Raw genomic sequence first — 23,286 nt, 5'->3', positions numbered from 1 at the left:
GGCTCGTGGGGGGATGTGGGTGAGCTGCTCCTGGGGCTGGCTGCTCCAAAAGGGAGGAGGATGAGAGGGGTTGGGGCAGCAAAAGGCTTCTCTCCCTGCCCAGCACCACAGGGCACAGGCTCAGCAGGGGAACCGGGTGGGGCTGGGGGGCACCAGCAGGAGCAAAACCCCGCATCACCCGGAATGCGAGGAAGGAGAGGGGAGAAATGTTGGGAGGACACAAAAAAAACCCCAGGAGGCGCCACAGGAAAGGGCCAAAAGCAAACACAGCGCTACAGAGTGGAAATATGGGAGAGTAGGAAAGCTGGGGGGAAAGGGAGAAAGAGTGGGATGAGGGGGAAAAAGAGGGGTCTAGGATGGGGTATATCCCCTCCACATGTTAGAGCTCCTCGGAGCCTGCAGGTGTTAAACCCGGCCGGGGATCCCCGTGGATAAATCCCCGTGGATAAATCACCGAAACAAGAGTGCTGTTCTCGTCTGGCCACAGCCAATGTGCAGGAACGGGAGAGGATTGTAATAATTAATAATCATTACAATAATAATGCATAAAGACAGTAGCAAAGTAATTAGTCAGAAAGGGAGCGTTTGCTAATTGAGGAGGGGAGCTGCAGCCCGAACAGCCTGGGGAGGAGCAGGGGGAGTGAGGAGAGGGGGCAGAGCAGAATACCCGGCATGTCCCAGGGGAAAAGCGGGATGTGCGGGCCCAGTCCCACCCTCAGCACCTTGTGCCTGCAGTGCGACCCCCGTGCCTCAGTTTCCCCCTCCCTGCATGGACACTGCCTGCTGAAAAAGGCTGCGTGAGGAGCCCGGCCCGCGTCCCCAGGCTTTATTTCGGTTCTTTGGGAATGAAAGCAAGCAGAGCGTGCCAGGCGGGCTCTGCCACATGCCCTGCCCGGCGCGGGTGTCACTCCAGCCCCAGCTGGCTCTGCAGGGCCCGCAGCTGGGCCGTGTGGATGTTGCTGCCGCCGCACACCACGAGCAGCACGGGGCGCAGCGGGCTCGGCAGCCGCCCCTCGCTCTGCAGCCGCCGCAGCCGCCCCGAGTAGAGCACGGCCAGGGGGGCTCCGCACGCCGGCTCCACCAGCAGCCGCTCGTCATCTGCGGGACCGAGCGGGGACTTTGCGGTGACACCGAGTGACAGCTGGCCCGGCACCCCGACCCCAGTGCCCCCAGGGTCCGGCGGTGTCCCTGTCACCCTGACCCCAGGGTCCAGCAGAGTCCCTGTCACCCCGACCCCAGTGTCCCCAGGGTCCAGTAGTGTCCCTGTCACCCTGACCCCAGCAGCCCCAGCGTCCGGCAGTGTCCCTGTCACCCTGACCCCAGGGTATAGTAGTGTCCCTGTCACCCCGACCCCAGCAGTCCCAGGGTCTGGTGGTGTCCCTGTCACCCCGACCCCAGTGTCCCCAGGGTCCGGCATTGTCCCTTGCACCCCGCTCACCCAGGAACTGCTGCACAGCCCGCACGGCCTCGGCGTCCTGCACCACCTGCGAGAGCACCTGGCACTCCTGGGCACACTCCAGCGCCCGCGCCGCCACTGTCTTGGCTCCCAGGCACGTGGCCACGCTGGGACAGCAGGGGACAAAGCGGTCAAGGCGAGGACACCGCAGCGGGCCCTGCCAGCTCGCTGCACTCCTGGCTGCTCACCTGGTGATGTCGGGCAGGGTGACGAGCCGGCCGGCTTTGAGCGCCTCGTGGAAGCTGTGAGCTCCCAGCGTCTCGGCGGCGATGATGGGGACATCCTGCCAGCCCACCTGCTGCAGGCCGGCCACGACACCGGCCAGCAGCCCCCCGCCACCCACCGCCACCACGATGGCGCCTGGTTTGTCCTCCAGAGAGTCCTTCAGCTCCCGGACCAGGCTGGCGTGACCCTCCCTGCAGGGGGAGGGCAGGAGGATGCAGCCGGGGGCTGCCCTGGGTTCTGGGGACGGGGAGCGGGGCCGGGAGCTGAGCCCTGGCAGCACTCACCACACCAAGGGGTGGTCGAAGGGGGGGATGATGACCCAGCCCTCTGTCTTAGCCAGCTCCTGGGCTCTGCTGTTGGCATCATCCCACACCTGGGTGGGGCAAGGAGGGCTCAGCAGGGCTCCACAGAGCCCTCACAACCCCGGGATGGGTCCCTTGTCCCCGCGGGGCTGGGGGACACCAGAACGGGTGAGGGCTCCCGGGGGGAGCCTGCAGTGATGCAGGGGGTGCAGGAGGGGGACATTTCGGGATGGGGTTTGCCAAGCACCAATGAGCAGCTGAGGTCAGGCTCAGCCCTCTCTGGACCCCCCAGACCCCACTTTTGGGGGTACCTTGCCGTAGACCTCGACAGTCGCCCCCAGTTGCTGCAGTTTGCGCACGGGGGTGGGGCCGCTGCTGCTGGGGACCACCACGGTGATGGGCAGGGCCAGCTCCCGGGCTGCGTACGCTGCTGCCAGACCCGCGTTCCCTCCTGGGAGAGGGAGGGCTCAGCAGGGCTCGGCCCCCTGCACACCCCAGATTCCTCAGGAGCATCCCCCCAGCTCGGGGTGGAGTTACCTGAGGAGCAGACGAAGCGGCGGCAGCCCTTCTTGGCAGCCTGAAAGGCAGCAGAGAAAGAGGGGAGGGGACGGCTGTGTGCCCCCACTGTGCCCCCCGTGAGGGCAGGAGCAGCCCCCCGCACACACCGTGCCCACACTCACATCCTGGCACAGGTGCCCGATGCCCCGGATCTTGAAGGATCCCGAGGGCTGGACGTTCTCCAGCTTCATGAAGACCTTGGTGCCCACGGCCTTGGAGAGGGACAGGCTCTCCAGGACGGGTGAAACGACGTGGAAGGGCTTCTGGCCCCCGAGTGGCTGGGCTGCCATGGCCTGACCGCGGATGCTGTGCCAGGGAGAGGCGGTGCAGTCACCAGCTGCTCCCCACGGGTCTCCCCGCAGCCCCTATGCCCACTCCGGGCTGACAGGGCTGTCCCCAGTGTCCCCTCCCATCTCTAGGATGCTCTCCCTGGAAGGTCCCAGGCTTGTGCCACCCCCTCCTCCATCCCCGTGGTCCCCCCAGCCCCGGTGTTCCTAGCCTGTCCTGTCCCCGGGCTGGGATTACCTGGTGTCCGCGGGATGTCTCTGCTTGTCCTCACCCACCGCCGAGCCTGCGCGACAGCAGAGGGACAGGTGACGTCCGAGGGGCCGTGCCGCGGTCCCCAGGTCGCGGTGCTCGGTCCCGCAGCCGGGCAAGGGGCAGGGGTCGGACATTGCCCCGGCTGCTGGCTGTTTGCTCAGCCCGGGCGCGTTTGGAGGCTGCGCTGCTGCCCAGGGCAGCCGGGCTCCCTGCCGGTGACCCGCGGGGACAAACACGTGTGGCACCGCCAGGCAGGTCCCGGCAGCTCTCACATGCCCGGGAGACGGGATGTGGGCTCCCAGGAGATGGGGGAAGAGGAAAGGCAGCTCATAAATAATTTTGGGGCCCTCAAGGGTTTGCAGTGGGTATTATCTGGTCCGGACAAAAACATGTACCAGAAGATTTTAGGATTTTGGTGCTGAACCCCTGGTGTAGCCAGGGCAGATTGCACACCCCAACCCCCAGCCAAGACACTTCTCATTGCCTCCAAAAGAGCCATCACACCCCTCTGCTCACCCTGCCAGGTCCCCACCCCATGGCAGCCCTACAATCCTCTCCCAGGTTCCCACCTCCAGCTGGAGGAGACCCCTGGGATGAATCCCTCTGCTCCAGCTGGCCATGCCAGGCACCTCACAGACAAAGATTCCTTAGGGAGGGGCTGTCCCAAGTGACCCAGGCAGAGGCTGACCCAGACCCAAGGTCCAGCAGCCCCCAGGCAAAGCAGGCAGAGTCCCCTCCCTTCCTCTGGGACCCCTCCTTGTCACCCAGCCCTGGTGACACCCCAGGGTAAAAGTCCTACCTTTGCTCTGAGGGGCTGGTGCTGACCACAGCAGGCAGGGAGGAGGAGGAGGAAGGAGGGATCTGGAGGAAGGGCCAGCCCTGGCTCGCAGCCCCGCAGCCTCAGGAGGTTCCTCTGTTGCTCTGGCCAAGCTGGAGCAGCCTGGAAGCAAAGGGCACAAGGAGTCCTGGAGGGGGGGGACACTGCACTGGGACCAACACAGGCCAAACAGGGAGCACTGGGAACCCCACACTGTGCCAGCTCTGCCCCAGTGCCAGACACACAGCAGTGAAAGCAGAATACAGGATTTCAGTGTCCTGCCCCAAACTGGGCTGCAAACCCCCCTGAGCAGCACTGCTGGCAGGCAGCAAGCAGGGGAGAGCTCTGGGATTGCCCTGCTCCTCATGGAGCTGGTCTTTGGTGCCAACAAAACATCCCTGCTTCCTTCCCACACCACCCCTGAGCACAGCACTGCCCCTCTGCAGGGCCACTCTGCTGCTTTTGGGACACGGGGCCTGGAAAGGAGGGCAATGAGGAGCATTTCTTGAATGGGGGCATCGGGGGGGACACAGCTCCAGCCCCTTGAGTGACGCCCCCACCTCACAGTAGGCAGAGACTGCAGGCACTTCCATGAGGGTGGGACAGCAGCAGGAGCTGGAAAGGTGTGGAAGAAGCCTGTCCCAGCTCACAGGGGTGAAGCTGGGGCTCCCCTTGGGAGGGTACATTTCAGCTCAGCCCTGGGGTGCTCTAGGGTCCCTTTCCACCCCATACCCCCCTCCCTGTGCCTCTTCTGCTCCCCTTTGGCTCCATCCCTGCCATGAGGAAGGCATGCCAGGCTGTCACCTGGTCACTTCCCTCGGCCAGCGTCCCTGGCTGACACTGTGGCAGCAGCTGGGATGGTATTTAACAGCTTTTTGTTTGCTTTTCCATGTTTAAGGAAACAAAAAAGGGAATCAGCAACACTGTGGCATTTCCAGCGTGCCCTTTTCCTCCTTGCTGCTCCCTCACCCAGTGATGGCGATCTGTCTGGGGAAACTGAGGCACAGGGACCCCAAAAGCAGCCCCCCCCCCCCCCCCCCCCCCCCACCCCCCCCCCCCCCCCTTTCACAGTAGCCCACACACCATGGGGACACGAGGGGACACAGGCTTCCCTGCAATCTGTCCCAGCACAGCAGGGTACGGACACCCTACCTTCCCCAGAGCACCCATCCCTGATTTTGGGGTGCCAGCACCCCAACAGCCCAGAGCTGCTCCCTCCCACCCCGCTGCAGGCCCCGGGGCCCCAGCCCCGGTGGGAACCTGGCACCTTCAAAGCTCTGCCGAGCCGCAGCTCATTAATCCCCCAGTAATGACCTCGTTATTCCTAACGAGCCAGAGCGGATCAAGGGGGCTGCCTAAGAGGATTTTGCACGGCGGGTTTTAGGGACGGGGCACACAGGTGCCAGAGGAAAGGAAGACAAAAGGCATGGGGATGGTCTCCCACTTCTGGGGGGTGAGCAGTGGGGCTCCCCCATTCCACAGCCTGCACCCCAGAAGCCCCGGCCTCACTGGGCACACACCCAGCAGAGAAGCAGATCTCCCTGTTAATGGGGAGAGGGACAAGACCCCTGCGTGAGCCCACCCCTAACAAAGCCACCAGAGAACCTCAGCAGAGGGCAAAGCACAGCCACCAGCACAGAGCACTTTATTATTTACCACAGCCAAACCAGCTCACTGCCCTCCTGCCTGCGCTGAGGGCGAGCCCCAGCCTCCCAGGATGCCCCTTTTCTGGGAAGAGCCCCCCCAAACCAGGCTTCAGCACCCAGGGAAGAGCCTGGAGAGCCCCATGGCAGGGAGGGGACACGCTGGGCTTGTGCAGCACAGCCAGGACCCTGAGAGGCAGAAAGAACAGGGGGGGACCCCGTACACAGAGCTGAGAGCTTTTACAGAGCTGAGCCCCCACACCCAGCTGCCCCCACAGAGGGATCCCCCACAGGACAGACGCCCACGGACGGACTGATGGACGGGACCAGAGCCTGCTCAGTCCCAGTGGACCTTGACTGGGGGGAAGGTCCAGAGGTCGGGGTGGCCCATGTGGAGCAGGGAGCTGCAGGGGGACGCGCTCCAGCGGAAGGGTGGCACGTCATCCCAGGCGGGGCCGCTGACTGCCACCAGCCCGAAGGTGGGCACCATGCCCGAGGAGGTGACCTGCACGTGGGGACACAGACAGGGCAGCGAGTCAGCACGGGGCACGGGCTGCACAGCCCCCGGAGGAGCCCCCGCAGGGCTGCCTGGCGGGCACACCTTCATGTCGATGCCGCCGTGGCAGCGCTGGCGCAGGGCGGGGAAGGGGTAGGAGCCGTTGGAAGGGTTGAGGTCGGAGCGGGCGGAGATGGCGTTCTCGGCGTTCTGGGGGGGGTCACAGCCCCTGCACCGCGACAGGGGGTCCTGCAGGTAGTTGTTGGACCTGCAGAAGGGAGGGGACAGAGCCACGGTGAAGACACAGAAAAAGCCCACAGATCACAGAAAATTCCTTGGGGGAACAGCCGGGTTTGGGGGTGCCCAGCACACACCGCATCAGGCGGATCATGGAGTCCAGGTCGTGGACCAGCGTCTGGTTCCGGCGGAAGATCTGGGCACGAGGGTTCTTGTCATAGGTGAACCAGTCGCCATATTTCCTCACCAGCTCCAGGTTCCCACTGGTGTTGAAGATCTCCTCGAAGTACCTGGGGTGGGGGAACCCAGCAAGCTGGCACCAAGGGCGTGCAAGGTGGGCACTGCTGCCCCTCTGTCCAGGGTGGGCCACAGGGAGGGATGGCACTCACGGCACGTTGTAGCTGGCCCAGTAGCCCTGCTGGTACAGCAGCTTTGTCTGATCAGCCACCACCACCAGGCCCCTGTGCTGGGAGGAAGAGCACTGGTCAGAGCAGAGGGGGGAAAGTCACAGGGGTAATAGGGGACACACATGCTGGGCTGGGGGGAACACACACTGGGGGTCCCCACTGTGGGGTTCCCACACCAGCCAGAGGTGCTGGGCACCCATCACTTCAGCACCAGCACCCCCAGAGCCTTCAGCCACAGACAGGCCCCACTGCCCAGTGACCACCCATGAGGCTGGGAAGGCATCATCCTCAGGACCTTCCCAAACCCACAGGGATGGGACAGGAGACAGCAGAGGCTCAGGGAGGAATGGAGCCACTCACGGGATCTGCTCCAGCACTGTCAGCACGCCCGGTGCAGGGCTCGCTCTGCCCGGTGTGAAGGCATTGTAGTCCACCACCATCCACTGGTTGTTGTACCTGGCATGGAGAGCAAGGAATGCATCCCTCTGGCAGCCTGGGCACCCTCATCCAATCCCACTGATGCCTTAGGTTTTAGCTTTTATATTTTTCAGATTCTGTGCTGCTTTAGTGTGTAGTTCTAAGGTTCATATTAAGGGATGTGAGCTCTATTCACAGATTGGGGAGACAAAACAATTCCTTCTCTATCTTGGGACCAAGGACAAATGATCCAAATCTCAGGACCAAGAGCATAAACAACACGGACTGAAGAGAGAAAAACAAGAAGGATGGGACTGCATAACCTAAAACTGTAACTGGACAATTAACTCCAAGATGCAAATGGACCAGAACTGATCCAAGTGAGAGACCCCGTGACCAGTCGTGCATTTTGTGACCATTTTGGTTCATCTTGGGTGTAGCCCTGGCTGGGCTCTTGTGCTGCCCAAGGTGGATCCATTGAGGCCTTTTAATAAATCCCCACTTTATTCTTTAACCCTGTCTAGCCCCTGTTCTAGATCAGCCTTCACAAGGTACCACCGCCCCTCCAGGACCAATTCCCAGGCCCATCCCACCCCACCCCACTCACGTGCCGCTGTTGAAGCGTCGGAAGAGCGCGGCCCACTCGGACCCACTGCGGGCCAGCCTGTTGGCCACGATGTTCCTCAGCCACTCCAGGACGCTGCCCCGGGGCTCCAGGTACTTCCACAGGGCCGGGTTGTTGTTGCCAATGGTGGTTTCCAGCGTGACCTGCAGGGCAGGGAGCGATGGGGAGGGCAGCAGGGCTGGGGGGGTGCCTGAGGAGCAGAGCCACTCACCAACCCGCTGCTGAGGATGTAGAAGTCATCCATGGAGAAGATGGTGCCGGGGTAGGAGGAGAACACCTGGACGCTCCCAGGGATCTGGGACTTGCCTGGAGGGGGGATGCAGAGCATCAGGAGGGGGGTGTGAGGCGCAGCCCCCCCAGCCCAGCGCACGCACCGCCGGCCGAGGCGCGGAAGGGCAGCGTGTACTTCTTGATGACGCGCAGCATGGCCTGGTAGGAGCTCCAGGTGTCGTGGGCCACCAGCAGGTCCCGCTGGCCCGGCAGCAGCTTCACCAGAGCCGAGCAGGAGCCCGAGCCCAGCACACGCTGCGGGGAGGAGCGGTTCAGGGCAGACTCCAGGTCCTCCAGGTCACCTCCCAACTGCAGCAGCCTGGGGGGAAGCAAGGCATAAGATGTCAGGTGAGGGATGCCCCAGGCCTGGAGCTGAGCTGGCTCAGAGCTCTCTGTCCATCTGTCCATCTCCACCACACCCCAGGGCAGGCACTCATGCTGGCAGCACCCTGGTAGCATGAGCAGGGAGGAAAGGGGGAGCACAGCAGTGGGGAAACTGAGGCAGGGCTGTGGGGGGAACGCACCACCCAGCACACGGGGTGGGGAAGAGGACAACCTGCCTTGGCTCCGACCTGCCACAGCAGCAGAAGACAAATGCCCAGAAAAGGTGAACAAAGTAGACTGGGAGTAGAACTGGCTGCTCCTGGACATGCAGGAATGCAGGAGTGCAGGAATTGTCCCCACAGCACTCCAAACCCTGGGACAACCCTCCCCCACTCTCCCCCACCTCTGAGAAGGAGCTTACAGGAAGCCAAAGGGTGCCAGGGAGATCCTGCCCCTGGGGAAGTCCAGGCGCCCGTTGTAGCTGTCCTCCAGCCCCTTCAGCTGCAGCAGGGCCAGGCGCACCTGGGGACAGGGGACAGAGCTGGCACCCGGCTCCTGTGAGGAGGCAGGCTGACAGGATTTGGGGGACAGGCTCCCTCATTCCCCCAGGGGACAGAGCAGATCAGTTGGGTCTCAGTGCTGCTGCAGAGGCACGGGGGGAAGTGTCACTGTCAGCAAGGTCATGACTCAGCACCCATGGCCGAGAGTGATAAAGCCACCTCCTGTGCACCCCAACTGCAGCATGCAAGGCTCTGGCGAGGACAAAGTCACGAGTCACCTCTACTCACCCCAGGAAGGAGGATGACCACATCCCTGTCATCCCACCTGGAGCTGGGCCAGGACAGCTCACTGCCCCGTACTGTCCTCTGGGCTAAAGGCCCAGGAGGACCCAGGGGGTTCCCCTGGTGGGGGTTCCCCATCCTCACCTGGTGCCAGTACTCGGTGTCCTGCCCCTTCTCCATCTGCTCCTCCATCCAGGCCAGGTTGGCCTCCAGGTAGCTGCGCAGCTTCTGGCAGTACTCGCTCTCGTACTTGAAGGGGCCGCAGTAGCCCACCATGGTGTTCATCCAGTGCATGTACATCAGCTGGGGGACAGGCCAGCTGTCACCGCCGGGGCACAGCCCGGGAGCCACCAGGACACGCATTCCTGGAGGGGTCCCCCTTACCTGCTCGGTGACGGCAGCCTCGGCGAGCCCGGCAGCGTAGGCCTGCAGGCTGTCATTGTACGAGGCGTTGGTGGCCACCTCCAGGAAGGCCCAGCTGTGGGGACACGGGCACGGTGGGTCACGGACACGGCTGGGACGGGGCACCCCACCGGCCACGGCTGCCCCGCGGCCACCCCACCCCCGCTCGGCTCCGAGCGGCCCCGGCCCGTCCTGTCCCGTCCGGCCCGGCCCGGCCCATACCCGACGTGCGGGATGCGGTCATCGAGGCTGGCCCAGGCGACGGCGGCGGGGTGGCGGCCGGGGAGGACGCGCAGCCGCTCGGAGCCGGGCTCCAGCAGCACGGAGACATTGCGGGGCACCGGGGACGGGGCTGCGCCGGCCGGGACGGCGGAGAGGAGCGGGGACAGCAGCGGGGACAGCAGCGAAGCCACCAGCAGCACCCGCGGGGCCGCCATGGCGGGGACACCCAGGGGCGGGGCTAGGGAGGGACCACGCCCCTATCAGCGCCGGCGCGAGTGAATGGGCGGGGCCGGGGCGGGGCTTCATGGTGACCACTCCCAGCCATGCTCCGTTGTATTACTGGGGCAGGGCTGGGTTGGGGGCGGGGCGTCAGTATGGCCACGCCTCAATCAGAGCTGCCGCGCATCGGCGGGATGACCATGTTTGGGGCGGGGCGTTGCATGGGCCACGCCCCCAGAGCGGCGCCCCGTGTACACTCCACAAGGGGCGGGGCCTGGGGCTGGGCTTCTGGCATGGTCACGCCCCCGCCGCTCCGAAGCGTGGGGACCCCTGAGGCCCCCCCACAACGCCCCTGTCCCCCCAAGGCCCCACGGCCCCACGGCCATACCCACGCTGCCATCGCGCCTCTCCCGGCCCCACGGCCATACCCACGCTGCCATCGCGCCTCTCCCGGCCCCACGCCCTCAGGAGACGTGCGCAGGTTCCTCCTCCCCGCCTTCGGGGGACACGCGTGGGCCCCTCGTGTGAGCTGTCACAGCCCGGCCGCGGCGTGTCCCCGTGCTCCGGGCAGGGCGAACACTCGGGGTGCTGCTGCCTCCCTCGGGCCCCAGAACCGCGGCAGCCCCGGCCTTGCGCAATTCCCTGCACCTCTCTCCGGGGGGAAGGGCAGAACGCAGCCTGGGGGAGGAAACGGAACCAGGGTGGGAAATGGACCTTTGAATCCCGTGGGTTCTTTGAATTCCATGGGTTCTTTGAATCCCATGAGGGTGTTGGGGCTCCGGCCGTGAGGGCCAACCTGCACCCCACAAACAGGCACGGCGCTTGCACGGGGCGCGGCTGAGGCAGGGGTGTGCTGGAGCTGGGGTGTGCGGAGAGGAGCCCCGGCCCCTCCGCGGGTGTGGCACCGCCGGCCGGGGGTCTGTGCCCCGCGGGGCCGAGGCTGTCCCACACGGGACACCATCCCGGCCGCGCTGCGCTGCGCCGGGCCCGCCCGTTCGCAGAGGCTCAGCCGTGTGGGGCTGTGCGGGGCGCAGCCCGCAGGCCGGCTGTCCCCGCCTCAGAGGGACGGCACGGAGCAGCGGGCCCCGTCTGTCCCCTCCGGGCGGCCAGCGCGTGGGAAAGCGCCGCTGTCGCTTTAAGGGCGGAGGGTGGCGGCCCCTTTAAGGCGGGGGGGCCGGCAGGGATCGGCTGCCCGCGCTCGGCAGCGGGGCCGCGCCGACACGGTGGGGCCGCGCCGCGGCTGGGCTTCCCGGTACCCCCATCCCTCCATCCTTCCTTCCTGCCATCCATCCATCCCCGCCCGGCATCCCCACCCCCCGGGGTCCCGTCCCCTCCCTGTCCCCTCCCTGCCCTGCGGGTGTCCCCGGGTCCCCCGCTCCTTCTCCGTGGGCTGTGGGTGCCGTTTCCCCTCCCTCCGCTCGGGGTGGCCCCGGGCTGAGCCCCCCCCGGCGGGGCCGTGGCGCAGCCTGCCCGCGGGAGGCTCTGCTTTTTATCCGTTTTGTTATTTTTAGCATTCATTATAATTTCCAATTTTATTACTAATTTTTAACCCCGCCCGGGGAGCGCGGGATGGCGCTCCGGGGGCAGCCCCCACTCCGTGCCCCCGGGGAGCGCTGCCCGTGGTAGGTGTCCCCCGGGGCTGTCCCCGCCAGGACAGGGCGCCATGGGGCAGGGGGCATGGCTGGCCGGGGTGCTCAGCCTGGCCGGGGCACTGCCGGCCGGGACCCCGCTGCTGCTGGACGGGGGGCACACGCTGCCTCCCGCCGGGGATGCGCTGAGCCACGCACCGGGCCTGGATGTAAGTCTGGGGGCTGCGCTGGGATGTGGGAGGGACGCGGGGAGGGATTTGGGTGCTGCCGGGGTGGTGGGGTCCCGTCCCGTCCCTGCTTCCATGTCCCCGCCATCGCAGCAGGGATCTCACCCGGATTTCCTCCGCTGCTGGTTTTCTCCTCCGAAAACCTCTCTGCCTGCCAGGCCGGCGCCTTCCCATGGCCCGGGCTGGGTGTGGGCTGTGTGGGGACAGGGATGGGGTGGGGACAAGGATTTCCACCTCTGTTGGCCTTGGCACAGCCCTCGACCCACGCACGTGTAGCACAGGTGGGGAAACTGAGGCAGGGCTGACAGTGACCTGCCATAGCAGCCCCATGGCAGCGCCCGGGGGGCGGTGGGTGGCAGTGTCCCCTCAGGGTGGCCGTGGCAGCCTCGGGGAGGGCGGTGGGTGCTCGGGGCCCGGCCACGCACCCTCCCCTCCCTCCGCAGTGCTGGGAGGTTCGGGAGCACAACAGCTCCGAGTGGTGCCACTTCATCCGGAGCAACCCCGACTGCCGGCTGGACGGGGGCTTCCTCAACTACCTCGATGGTGTCTTCTGTGTCTTCCCGCCCCGGCTGCTGCCCCTGGCTGTCACCCTCTATGTAAGGACGGGAAAGGGCAGTGCTGGGGATGCTCTGCTGGGGGGCTGTGTGGTGGGGACCCCAGTGACCCCTCTCTGTGCCACCCCTGACCCCACAGGCTCTCTGGCTCCTGTACCTGTTCATCATCCTCGGTGTGACAGCAGAGAAATTGTGAGTGGCCCTGCAGAGGAGAGGGCTGTCCCCAGAGTGACCAGGAGCCACAAGCAGCCCCATCACCTCTCTGTGTCTCCTTTTCTGCCCTTCCAGCTTCTGCCCCAATTTATCAGCCATCTCCACCAACCTGAAGCTGTCCCACAATGTGGCAGTATCCTTGCCAAATCACAGGGGCCTCAGGCAGGAGGGATGTGGGGACAGGGCAGGGGAGGTGGCCATGACAGGGTCACTTTGTGTCCCCTCGGCATGATGCCAGGGGAAACCCATTGGGAGGTTGCAGTGGGACGAGTGGTCACGTGCTGCCACTGGACAGGAGTGCACAGCACCCATGTCCCCACGGGGAGGAGGACACCAGGTCTTTTCCTTGACGTCCCCTCTCCATGGTGTCACCTTCCTGGCCTTTGGAAACGGGGCCCCTGATGTCTTCAGTGCTGTGGTGGCTTTCTCTGACCCCCGGACAGCGGGGCTGGCCATCGGGGCCATCTTTGGTAAGGGCACCCCCGTGCCGTGTCCTCACAGGGTGATAATTTGGGGCTGTGGATGTTCCCATGTCCCGAGACAGTCCCCCTGTGCTGGCAGGTGCCGGGGTGTTTGTGACCACGGTGGTGGCCGGGGGCATCGCCCTGGTCAAGCCCTTCACGGCCGCCTCCAGGCCCTTCCTCAGGGATGTCATCTTCTACATGGTGGCCGTCTTCCTCACCTTCGTGGTCCTCTACTTGGGCAGGATCAGGCTGGGAGAGGCTCTGGGTGAGTGCTGTGGGAGCTGGGCATGGTGGGGGCAGCCCAGGGGTGCCGTGACCCCCCCATCACTCCCCCATCCCAGGTTACCTGGGGCTCTACGTGTTCTACGTGCTCACCGTGGTGCTCTGCACCTGGATCCACCGGCGGCAGCGCGGGGACGGGCTGGCCCCTCCCGGAGCCTGGGAGCCAGGTAAGGGCTGCCCAGCTGGGATGGGACCCCCGGTGTGCTGGGGTGCCCTTCCAGTGCCCCTGCCCACTCCTCTTCCCCACAGAGATGCCGACAGATGTGGAAGAGCCGGAGCCCTCGGGCACAAACAGTGGGGACTATGGTAAGTTGTTCCCTGTGGGCTCAGGGCTGGCTCTGCTCCATCCTCGGGGGTCCCAGAGCCCCCCAAGGCTGCTGCAGGTGTGACTGAGCCCATGGGGTGACAGCCCATGGGGCAGGGGAGCTCCCTGGGGACACACAGGGGCCCCCAGCCCGCTCAGTCCCCGTGGCCCCTCTCAGGGGAGGAGTACCGGCCCCTGCTGCCCTCCCGGGACACCTCCCTGCGCATCCTCACCTCGGCCCTCAGCCCCCTGGACTACCGCAAGTGGAGGAGGAAGCCCTGGTACTGGCGGCTCTTCAAGGCCCTCAAGGTGAGTAGGGGGCAACACGAGCCAGGAGGAGCCTCCCAAGGAGCATCCCCATCCCTGCTGGCCCTTGGGGCTCTGTCCCCCCGGGGCTTTGCAGTGGGGAGGGTGGGACAGGGGCAGGTCATGGGGCACCTCGCAGGGTGTCCCAGATGGGTGTCCCCGTGCCAGGTGCCCGTGGAGCTGCTGCTGCTGCTCACCGTTCCTGTTGTGGACCCCGACAAGGATGACCTGAACTGGAAGAGACCCCTCAACTGCCTGCACATCCTCACCAGCCCCCTGCTCTGCGTCCTCACGCTGAAATCAGGCACCTGTAAGAGCCTGGGGCAGTCCCAGCTTGCAGAAGGGGACAGGACTGAGAGGGGAGCCCTGGGGACTGCAAGCACCCAGCAGAGCTGGCTTCCCAGGGGAGGAGGGATGGGCAGGGAAGAGCCAAGCTGTGTTTGCAGCTGGATACACCCTCACAAGGCTGGGGGGCTTGGCCCCCAGCATCCAGGTCCTGAGGAGGAAACGGAGCGGGCCTGGCCTGCTTGGGGAAACTGAGGCACGGAGAGGAGCAGCTCTGTGGGGGCACAGGGTAGAGGTGGCTTTAGCTGACAAGGCTTTACCTCCACCTCAAGCCTGGTGAGATCCTGTCCCAGCCTCTCTGTCCCTCCTCTCCCCACCATGTGCAGATGGGCTGTACCAGATCCAGGGCATCTTCCCAGTCTGGGCACTGGTCACACTGGTTGCCTCTGCCCTGGCCCTCATCATCTTCATCACCACAAGCAATGAGGAGCCACCCAAGTATCACTGTGTAAGGTGTCCCCCAGCCCTGAACACCCACCAGGGACCAGCACAGCCTGCTCCAGACTGGGCTGGGGGTCCTGGGCCAGAGCAGGAAGCTGGAGCTCTCTCCCAGTTCCCAATGTCCCAGGAGGGATGTCAGGAGGTGTGCAGGGTCCTGTGGGCTGCACACAGGGATCAGCTTGCTCCTCTTGCTGCCAGGTGTTTGCCTTCCTTGGGTTTTTGGCCAGTGCCATGTGGATCAACGCCGCGGCCACGGAGCTGGTGAACATCCTGCGCACCCTGGGCATCATCTTCCAGCTCAGCAACACCGTGCTGGGCCTTACACTGCTGGCCTGGGGCAACAGCATCGGGGGTGAGCGCTCTGCTGCTCCCAGTGCCCCCCTGGCACACCCTGGTGTCCCCCTGCCATGCCCAAGGTCTCCTTTTGCCCCTCCACAGACACCTTCTCTGACCTCACCATGGCCCGGCAGGGCTATCCCCGCATGGCCTTCTCCGCCTGCTTCGGGGGCATCATCTTCAGTATCCTGTGCATGCCAGGGCCAGGGTGCTGGCACGTGGGGCAGGAGCTGCCCGAGTTCCCCTGGCTACAGCCCAGGGAGAGCCCCTTGTGCTGTGGGATCCCTGGAGAGGAGCTGGGATCCATCCCAGAGTCGCTCCAATGCTGGCAAAGCCCACAGTGTTCCCGCAGTGCAAAGGGACAGTGAGGGATTTGGGAGGGACAGGAACACAGCCAGCAGCACCCCCTGTCCCCACAGCTGCCCCAGCCTCAGCTGGGCAGGAGATTAGCTGGGCTGGAGCGTGGCAGATTTGGGATTTGCCAAAGGGTAGGAGGGGAGGGAGCTGTGCCTCGCTCGGGTGGTTTTGGGTGAAGCCTCTCCTCGAGTGCTCAGGGTAGCATTCAGCAGAAAGAGAATGCCTCAGCCATGCAGGAAGGAGGAGGATGGGGGGCAGAGGGATGTTCTCCGTGCTGTTGTCCCCTGGAGCTCTCCTGTGCTGTGTGTCCATCCTGAACGTGCTGCAGACATCCTGGTCGGCGTGGGGCTGGGCTGCCTGCTGCAGATGACCAGCAGCCAGCCGCTAGTGAAGGTAAGGCCACGGTGACACAGTTACACAAGCCAGGCTGGCAGCAGGAGACGTTGTCACCCCACATCACCCTCCTGTCCCCACAGCTGGAACCTGACAGCCCCCTGGTGTGGGTGCTGGCCGGGGCGCTGGGGCTGAGCCTGGTGTTCTCCTTGGTGACGGTGCCGGCACAGTGCTTCCAGCTGGGACAGGCCTATGGCGTCTGCCTCATCGCCTACTACCTGCTGTTCCTGTGCGTGGCCCTGCTCACCGAGTTCAGGGTCATTCATTTCTCCGCCCCCTGAACGGCCCCAGGAGCTCCAGCCCTGGAGCTCGCTCTGCCTCCCCTGTCCCTGCCAGGGGACAAGGACAGCTCGACCTCACCGTGCTGCTGGAGGTGCCAGCGCAGCCCTCGGGCCCTGCTGTCCTTTGGGGAAGGAGCTGTCAGTGCCCACATCCTCTCCTCGCTCTCTTTAATCCGTGTAATTTAGGGAACTCTGGGCAGGAGCAGCATCAAACCTCAGCTGGGTCGGGGGGGCAGGGGCAGGACCAGGGGATGGGGAAGCTCCAGCTCAGGGGCACTGCAGGGAAGGGCACAGCATCCTCAGCTCACCTGCCCCTCCTCAGCTCCATGCCATGCTCTGGGACAGAGCTGGGGCAGTTGTGCTGCACAGGGTGGCACTGCCACAGCCCAGGCATACATGTGTCCTTGGGAAGGACTGTCCTGTTGGCACCGTGGGCTGGAACAGCAGACAGGGCACAGCCAGACAGGGTTCAGGGGACACAGTGCTCCAGGGACGCATTGGGTTTAGTGCAAGCAAAGCCTGAGGGAAAAACAAACACCAAACCAAGGGAGGCTGGTTTTTCCCCTGCTTTTTTTAGTAATGTTTTTCAACCTGAGTTTCAGATCCTACTTTTCTCCTCCTCCTGGGCTGGGCAGAGCTGTAGGAAAGGACTTGGAGGTTTCCACACACAGTGTTGACCTCTGGCAGGACTAGATTTAAGCACTGTAAAAAATTGCAATAAAAAAAAAAAACAAACAACACAAACCCAACCTTGACTTTTGCCTGCTGCAAAGGCCATTCCTCCTGCTCTGTGCTGGTCTGACTCAGCCCTTACTCAGCACACAGCCTCTGGGGCAGAGGGAACAGCCAGGGCTGAGGACCCTGGGACACCCAGAGTGGTTTTTCCGAGGGAGTGGGGAAGTGCTTTCCAGTAGCTGATGTCCCAAGAGCAGTCACGTGCTGTCACACTGGGAACGGGGTCAGCACAGCTCAGTCCCTGGGGACAGGGACTCCTGCAGGGCCCACAGTGCCAGGAGAATGGAGGGGTGGGCTGTGGTTCTGCTCCCAGCTGGAGGATCCACGGGACACGGGCTGGAACAGAGGGACACCCTCATCCCTGCCCCACGGGAGAGGGGGGTGTTGAGCAAACACCACAACTGTCAGACCTGGTTCCTCCTCCTCCTTTCCTCCTGGGCCTGGAGCATTTCTCCTTTTTCTAACAGATACCAGCAGCTTTCACAAAAAAGAACACTCCCTGTGCTCACAGCCATTGGTTCTGCCCCGATCTGGCTCCGGCAGCCGCCGGAACGATCCGGGTCACAACGCCCACTTCCTGCCACAGGCAGGGCTACAGCAACCCAAACCCTGGCTCGCGTCCCAGGACAGAGGTGCAGGGTCAAACACCCCTTCTGGCCTCAACACTGCACTGGGGCAGCCTTAAAAAACCTGACTTTTAAAGAGTTATCTTAATGTTTAGGGAAAAAGCTGGCAGGGGAGGCAATAGGGAAGGCAGGCTTTGTAATGTCCTGGAACAGGGATGTGGAGCAGCTCGGTGGGGCATGCACACAAAGTATTCCCAACACAAGCATTTGCCACGAGAGGAGGGCAGGCAGGCTCCTCTTCAAACATTGGAAATGCTCCAGCTTGGCCAAGCCCACCTCTGGAATAACAGGGGAAGGAGGAAAGGAAGCCTTTACGAAGCCGAGGATGCTCTTTATTAGTGCGCCTGAAAAAATCTAGAGAACATCTGACAGACACGTCCATAAAACCAGGTTTTTTATAAACAAAACGCCAGCATACAAAATCCTGCAGTGCTTCCTCCCGTGCTCCCTACAAAATGATTGTCTCCATTGTCAGTCTGTGTGTGGGGGGAGGGAGAGGAGGATAAATAGAAGGGGATGCCCCGTACTCAAACTTTGTTTCCTTCCAAAGTCATATGGAAGAAGCAAACTGCTGCTGCCCTCCTTGGTTATACAAAAATAATGAACACAGCGGGTATGTGGGGGAGGATCAACACCTTGGAGGCAGCACCCTGACCCCCAGCCCTCCAGGGAGCCCTTTATTGCATGATCAGCCCTCAGTGCCTTCCTCAACACAGCTTAAAGCCACAGCTCCTTTCACACCCAGAAGGAAAAAAAAAGTCACTGATAGCCCTGCCAGGAGAAATCGGCTGTAGGGGAATGTGGAGATTAACCACAGCCACGTTTTTTTCCCCACGAATCTTCATAATGCTCATTCCTCCTGCCCACAACTTAAAGCACAATAAACACCATCTCCTGCAGCCCCAGGACTAATCTGGATAAACCTCCCGGGCTGCGACTCCACGCAGAGCAACTGCAAGAGCAACAACTGCACTGCTCCTTAATTTGTGGTTGAATTTATGGTTTGGAAAACAGCCCTTTAAGGTCCTTCATGGGTCAGTTCAGAAGTAGTTTCATACCTGCAGGTATCCAGAAAGAAAACAAAAAGTTGCCGTGAGGCACCCAAGGAGTTTGGCAAGGGTTGGGAGCAGCCACTGGTGCGTGTGTGCTGCTCTCCCACTCCTTCCAAGTGCTCCCACCGTGCCATGGAGGGAGAGATTTCCAGAATCAGCTCTGTCTTGCCTCCCCCTGAAAGTCTCACGCACCCAGGAAATGCTCCTGAGCTGCCCAGGGGGGATCAGCCCTCTCCTGCTGTCCTCGTGCCACCAGGCGAGGCCACCGAGGAAAGAGAGGCATGTGGGACAAAGGGGATGGGGGCACAGACCTGCCACTGCCTGGTGCACCTGGAGAAGGGGGAAGCCTCCTCAGGAAGCTCCACTCTTAGTCTGAACCTGAGGAAAGATCAAACAGCACGAGGTGAAGGAACATCCCAGCTGCCAGGGACTTCCAGCCCTCAGAACTTCCTGTGCTGACAGGGAAGAGAGACTTGGAGAGACAGGTTCAAAGGATGGCACAACTGCCACAATCCCACAACCCTGGCAGAGCTGGGAAGGAATCCCTTTTCCCCCTTCCTCCTCATCCCTCAGCTCTCAGGTGCAGAAAAGCAGACAGGTGAGAAGAATCCTTCTCTTCCACGTTCCTCCTGCATCCACAAGCCAGGGGAACACTGGAGCTCTTCAGTGGATCTTCAACACCTGACTGAGCTGAGCTGACCTTTTTCCAGCCTGAGAAACATTCCTGCAAGGGAGGAGCCCCACTCTGTGCTGGGACTTGCTCAGCTGGAATGAGGACTGACCAGCAGGACTGTGTGATGCCCAGGAGCTCTGCCTAACCCAGAGCCAGGCAGAAAAAAGCCAGACTTGGAGCTGCAAAACCTTCCACTCTTCTGCCCAGTCATTTATCCCAGCTAAGGACCAGCCAGAGAGGTTTCAGAGAGCAGGTGGCCAAGTGGCAGAGCCCCACAGCCGTGTCACCCTCAGAATCCCCCTCCCTGAACAGAGACAGGAGCTCTGGGCTTTGCAGAGGTGACCCCAAGCCCAGGCAGTGCCATGGCAGGACTGACCTGCAGTGATGCAGAGACAGAGTCTCCAAAGCCCTGCCCCACCTATGGCCATAGCATGATCAGGTGCTGGCCATCAGTTCTGCCTCAGAACTGCTTGGGGACAGCAAAATTCAGTATTCAGAGCTGGAGCTACTACAGGAGTGCATCAAGGTGTGCCAAAAAGGAGGGGGAGGGCAGGCTGCCCTTCCAAAAGTGCTGAGATTTCACACCACCTCCCCTTTCTTTGCATAAGGAAGGTGGAGCAGAAACAAAAAGTCACTCCCTGATCTTTTGTCCCTAGGTTAATGGTACCCTTTGAGCAAGGGATCTTCCAAAAGGGCCGAAGTTTTACTGTTAAGCAGGTGACTTCAGCGAACTCCCTGCTGTTAATGGATTACACATCCCTTTCCCCAAGGTCTGTTAGTGCTAAGACAAGCAGCAGCAGCTGGAGCCTGGGAAGGGGCTCAGAGGGACAAGGGCTCTGCCATGCCCAGATGTGCTGAGCATGGGCATCACACTCAATCTGTGTGCAGCAGCCTTCCCCGAGCCCCCCGGGCCTCTGGCTTCTCAGCAACCACTGCTGGGGGCAAGATTTGATCCCTACACTGGTACACTGACAGATCTATATACACCCCCCAAATCCAGGCTGGGGAGGAATACTCTAGGTTATTGCATAGAAGGTGGCTGCGTTAGCTAGGCCTAAATGACAGTCTGGGAGCGCTGCCGGAGGCTCAGGGGCTTCAGGGAGCTGCTGGAAGCAGATGCAGGCTCTGCCAGTGGTGTCTGGGATTCTTCTTTCCTGGAGTGCTCCTCATACCATTCCTGCAGCAGGGGAGTAAAGAGGCAGGGATCAGGCTGTGCCCCACACACCCCCAAAAGGGCAGAGCCTGCTGTCACTGCCATGTGAGGGCTCCTTTTTTCAGGCACAGAGGGCTCTTCCCAAAGCCCTGGGTACAGCCTAAACTGGAACAACCCAGCCAACTGCAGCACAACTGTGGTGGATGCACTGAGACCTTGCCACAGCCCAAGGAAACTTCCCACCCTCAGGACATCCCTCCTCAACACCCAGGGTTCAGGATGCCCGTTCCCATGATGTCTGGGACTGCAGGGCAGCTCCTGGTGCTGGGCAGCACTCAGGGTATGCCAGGATGTCACATCCCTCACAGACCAAGCAGAACAGGCAGGAAATCCCTCTGCAGGTGACCCAGCCCCACAGTAAATAATGTGCATTTTCCTTAAGGGGACTCAAGACTCATCCCCAGTCTGTCTGCTCTCACATTCAAATTAAATGTTAAAATGTTACAAGATTAATTTTTTCAGCACTAATCATTACATTAGCCCATGACCTTCAACTGCCTTTGGCAGTGACCAAACCCATGGCAGAAAGCTCCTGACCACGGGTGGCACTGGCAGGAAGGTGCTGAAAACCCAGGGAATCTGCTGATTGAGTTGTCTCCCATCTTGCTCAGCCTGCAAACCAGGCAGGCCTGCCTGGGACAAGCCAGCCTTGGTTTCTGTGTCAGACAGACACACCTAAGCTCAAACACAACCACATTCCAGAGGTTTAAGAGCTCTGTGCTCAGCAGCCAAGCCCCAGGCAGCACCAAACTGTGCTCACAGCCCCAGCAGACACCTGGGGAGCCCAGGGCAGCTCAGCAAAGCAGGAGTGCCTGTGCACACCCCAGTGTGGCTACTGAGACTGGCCTGACACACCTGCACCACTGAGGAGCTCTGATGGGCTCTGTGCTTTAACAAACCCCTGGGCTCAGAGGAAAGCAGTCCCCAGGGCTTGAAAGGATGGGTTGTTGTTCCAGGGAATGCTCCCACCGCTGACCTGCTGGCAGCTCCAGCTCAGGCCCACATACCTGTATCTCCTCCTCATACATCTTCATACTCAGGTCACTCTTGGTCCTCGACCTGCGTCCCAGGAACACTGTTGACATTTGCTGGAGTTGGGGCAAGGAGGAGGAAACACCAAAAAAGACATTCATCAGTCACTGAGCAGCTGGAACTTCAAGCATCCTTCCTGTAGACACCCACCACCCACTGACGAGCTCAGACCAGCCCAGGCTCCTTCTGCTGTCACCTGAGAGGCTGCAGCACCTGCCCTGGGCCCGGGTGACACAGGGGTACAATGGCCTTTGTTAAAACAACCACTCCAGCTCTTCTAGTTCTGAGACAAGAGCTCATTTTCCCAGTGTGGAATGTTTTAGAATGGAAGCATAAGCAGTGCCATGAGAAAGGAAGGACCAGGAATCAATGCCATCATGCTGCTGCATAATGCTCCAGGACTGTCCAAGCCCCAGGGCTCCCTCATGGCACAGAGAGATGAGCAGGAGAATTATGAGAGAGTGGCTTCCTTAAAGGAAAAATAAATATGCTTTTTTTTCAGTCAGCAGGGGCCAGGCAGCTCTAAGGGAAGTTTTCAGGCAGCAGGGACCAGACTTTGCCAAGGCTAGGCAAGGAGCAGCTGCTGCTCTTCCAGAGCAGCAAAATTCTGTGATGCTGCAGAGTCCCTCCAGCAGCTCAGCCCTGAACACGACACAGGCAGGATCTTCTCTCACCAGACAGACAGAGTGGCCCTGGCACACCTCCCTCTCCTCAAGGTGAGAACTCACAGGATTTCCTCTTACCCCATATTTGTCCATCTGGAACACAATCTTCTGCAGCTGAGCTGTTTCAGTGGCAGCTGAAGTCCTCTTGTACAGCTCAATTATGCCAATCACCTCCTCCTTGGAGATCTCCTTCTCCAGAACAATGCCATTATCTTCTGGAGAGGCAAGAAAGACAAAGAGGAGAAAAAAGTCACCAAAATGAGCATTGCTTCAACAGCTGCTACGATAACCCTGGAAGGCAAAGCCTAAAGCACACAGGACCAAGCCAGAGCTGAGGTACAGGTTGTACCTGCTTTTGTGACTGGAACATGGGTATGCTCAACCCCCAGAAAGGCAGGGAGAAAGTTAACCAGTGTGTAGGGCCAGCAAACTTCTGACTCAAACTAGTCTCATCAGGCTCCTTGGTATTTAAAAAAAAAAAATAAATCTTGTAGCTTTTTTTGTTAGCCTGTAAATTAAGAAATCAAATGATCAAGAGTTTCTGCCTTTTGACCTTCACCTGCCTAAGAGAGCTTGGGAGTCCAGGGCTAACCAATGTCCTTCACTGCTCCCTTCAAACTGGGTGCAGGAAGGATCACAAATGTTTCTCTAATTAACAGCTCCTGAGCCACACAGATTTGATCTTCTGGCACCTAAAACCCCAGGGGGGTGGGCCTTCACCTGAAGGAACAGCAGGAGAAGGGCTGTGAGCCATCAGTGTGGCTTTGGCCCTGAATTAGCAGGTCAGGAAGGGGCCTGCAGCTCCAGACCCCCCAGCTCAGGAGGAAAAGGACAGTGAGTAAGTGATGAGGGGGATGCAGAGCCCAGCCTCTGCCAGCTCCTAGAAAGGCATGTCCAAAACCAGCACAGGGTCAGCAGCTAAGTACAACCAGAAAATGTGGGAAGAACTGGACAGGCAGTGTCTGCTATCCTCCAGGTCACGGCAAAAACGTGCTGGCAAAACACCTTGGAGACACATCCTGCCACCAGGGAGTGTATTAGTGAGGAAGGGAAATTGGTTTAAAAAAATTATCAGTCTTCCCTTTCTGCAAGGTCCCTTGTTGAGCTTTGCTACATCACTGCTGCAATGTTTCCTAGAAACCTTGCATGAAATGCACACGGACTTCCCATTTCAAAGAGCTTGGCTGAAATGGCTCAAGTGGTTGAAGTTTGTATGTGTGTGTGTACACAGACATATATAAAACCCACATAAATAC

General features: G+C 61.4%; 4 protein-coding genes across 8 annotated transcripts in view; 1 reads left to right on the top strand and 3 right to left on the bottom strand.

The window, feature by feature from the left end:
- Positions 1-447: 447 nt before the first annotated feature.
- On the bottom strand, positions 448-4,850 carry SDSL (serine dehydratase like). The gene is made up of 9 exons (XM_041488731.1): positions 3,881-4,850; positions 3,067-3,112; positions 2,664-2,847; positions 2,521-2,560; positions 2,295-2,434; positions 1,966-2,054; positions 1,645-1,872; positions 1,439-1,563; positions 448-1,098 (listed from the first exon to the last, which is right to left on the bottom strand). Exons 1-9 carry the CDS (start codon positions 4,398-4,400, stop codon positions 905-907), a joined length of 1,566 nt encoding a protein of 521 aa, XP_041344665.1. The 5' UTR covers positions 4,401-4,850; the 3' UTR covers positions 448-904.
- A 676-nt stretch (positions 4,851-5,526) lies between these two features.
- On the bottom strand, positions 5,527-10,541 carry PLBD2 (phospholipase B domain containing 2). Of its 2 annotated transcripts, XM_041488576.1 has the most exons (13): positions 10,371-10,541; positions 9,724-9,961; positions 9,484-9,577; positions 9,244-9,402; positions 8,739-8,839; positions 8,098-8,312; positions 7,935-8,029; positions 7,706-7,866; positions 7,042-7,137; positions 6,664-6,735; positions 6,412-6,564; positions 6,143-6,305; positions 5,527-6,046 (listed from the first exon to the last, which is right to left on the bottom strand). In XM_041488576.1, exons 2-13 carry the CDS (start codon positions 9,936-9,938, stop codon positions 5,879-5,881), a joined length of 1,692 nt encoding a protein of 563 aa, XP_041344510.1. In that variant the 5' UTR covers positions 9,939-9,961; positions 10,371-10,541; the 3' UTR covers positions 5,527-5,878. The 2 variants fall into 2 exon arrangements, with proteins under 2 accessions (XP_041344510.1, XP_041344511.1); XM_041488577.1 differs by lacking the exon at positions 9,724-9,961 and having other exon boundaries at positions 10,371-10,521.
- A 160-nt stretch (positions 10,542-10,701) lies between these two features.
- On the top strand, positions 10,702-16,783 carry SLC8B1 (solute carrier family 8 member B1). 3 transcript variants are annotated; one of them, XM_041488575.1, is made up of 15 exons: positions 10,702-11,740; positions 12,202-12,354; positions 12,452-12,504; positions 12,601-12,658; positions 12,890-12,995; positions 13,087-13,254; positions 13,331-13,438; positions 13,521-13,577; positions 13,754-13,884; positions 14,050-14,191; positions 14,553-14,674; positions 14,866-15,019; positions 15,106-15,186; positions 15,689-15,753; positions 15,837-16,783. In XM_041488575.1, exons 1-15 carry the CDS (start codon positions 11,606-11,608, stop codon positions 16,032-16,034), a joined length of 1,731 nt encoding a protein of 576 aa, XP_041344509.1. In that variant the 5' UTR covers positions 10,702-11,605; the 3' UTR covers positions 16,035-16,783. The 3 variants fall into 3 exon arrangements, 2 of the variants coding, with proteins under 2 accessions (XP_041344509.1, XP_041344508.1); XR_005956927.1 differs by having other exon boundaries at positions 14,866-15,753; positions 15,837-15,916; XM_041488574.1 differs by having other exon boundaries at positions 14,866-15,977.
- A 922-nt stretch (positions 16,784-17,705) lies between these two features.
- Positions 17,706-23,286, bottom strand: part of TPCN1 (two pore segment channel 1) — a 42,147-nt gene continuing 36,566 nt past the window's right edge. For both annotated transcript variants that reach the window (XM_041488453.1, XM_041488452.1), the window contains 3 exons: positions 22,109-22,245; positions 21,341-21,421; positions 17,706-20,297 (listed from right to left, as the gene is read on the bottom strand). In XM_041488453.1, coding sequence (XP_041344387.1) covers positions 20,175-20,297; positions 21,341-21,421; positions 22,109-22,245 — 341 coding nt within the window. In that variant the 3' untranslated portion in view covers positions 17,706-20,174. The remainder of the gene's footprint in view (positions 20,298-21,340; positions 21,422-22,108; positions 22,246-23,286) is intronic.

This window comes from Pyrgilauda ruficollis, unplaced genomic scaffold (genome assembly GCF_017590135.1).
Source record: "Pyrgilauda ruficollis isolate IOZ18807 unplaced genomic scaffold, ASM1759013v1 scaffold9, whole genome shotgun sequence".
Lineage (NCBI taxonomy): Eukaryota > Metazoa > Chordata > Aves > Passeriformes > Passeridae > Pyrgilauda > Pyrgilauda ruficollis.
Note: the sequence above shows the minus strand (reverse complement) of the source record. Positions and strands in the feature narration are given on the sequence as shown.

Bases quoted from the DNA above. Each gene is read 5' to 3' on its own strand.
- SDSL (XM_041488731.1), bottom strand. From the start codon at position 4,400: ATGCTCCTCATTGCCCTCCTTTCCAGGCCCCGTGTCCCAAAAGCAGCA. The intron at 3,113-3,880 runs GTAGGACTTTTA...GCTGTCGCGCAG, and splicing joins ACCAGCCCCTCAGAGCAAAG to GCTCGGCGGTGGGTGAGGAC. The intron at 1,099-1,438 runs GTGAGCGGGGTG...TCGGTCCCGCAG, and splicing joins GGCTGTGCAGCAGTTCCTGG to ATGACGAGCGGCTGCTGGTG.
- SLC8B1 (XM_041488574.1), top strand. From the start codon at position 11,606: ATGGGGCAGGGGGCATGGCTGGCCGGGGTGCTCAGCCTGGCCGGGGCA. The intron at 11,741-12,201 runs GTAAGTCTGGGG...CTCCCTCCGCAG, and splicing joins GCCACGCACCGGGCCTGGAT to TGCTGGGAGGTTCGGGAGCA. The intron at 13,578-13,753 runs GTAAGTTGTTCC...GGCCCCTCTCAG, and splicing joins CACAAACAGTGGGGACTATG to GGGAGGAGTACCGGCCCCTG.
- PLBD2 (XM_041488576.1), bottom strand. From the start codon at position 9,938: ATGGCGGCCCCGCGGGTGCTGCTGGTGGCTTCGCTGCTGTCCCCGCTG. The intron at 9,578-9,723 runs GTATGGGCCGGG...GTGTCCCCACAG, and splicing joins GACCGCATCCCGCACGTCGG to CTGGGCCTTCCTGGAGGTGG. The intron at 6,736-7,041 runs GTGAGTGGCTCC...CTCCCAGCACAG, and splicing joins ACAGTGCTGGAGCAGATCCC to GGGCCTGGTGGTGGTGGCTG.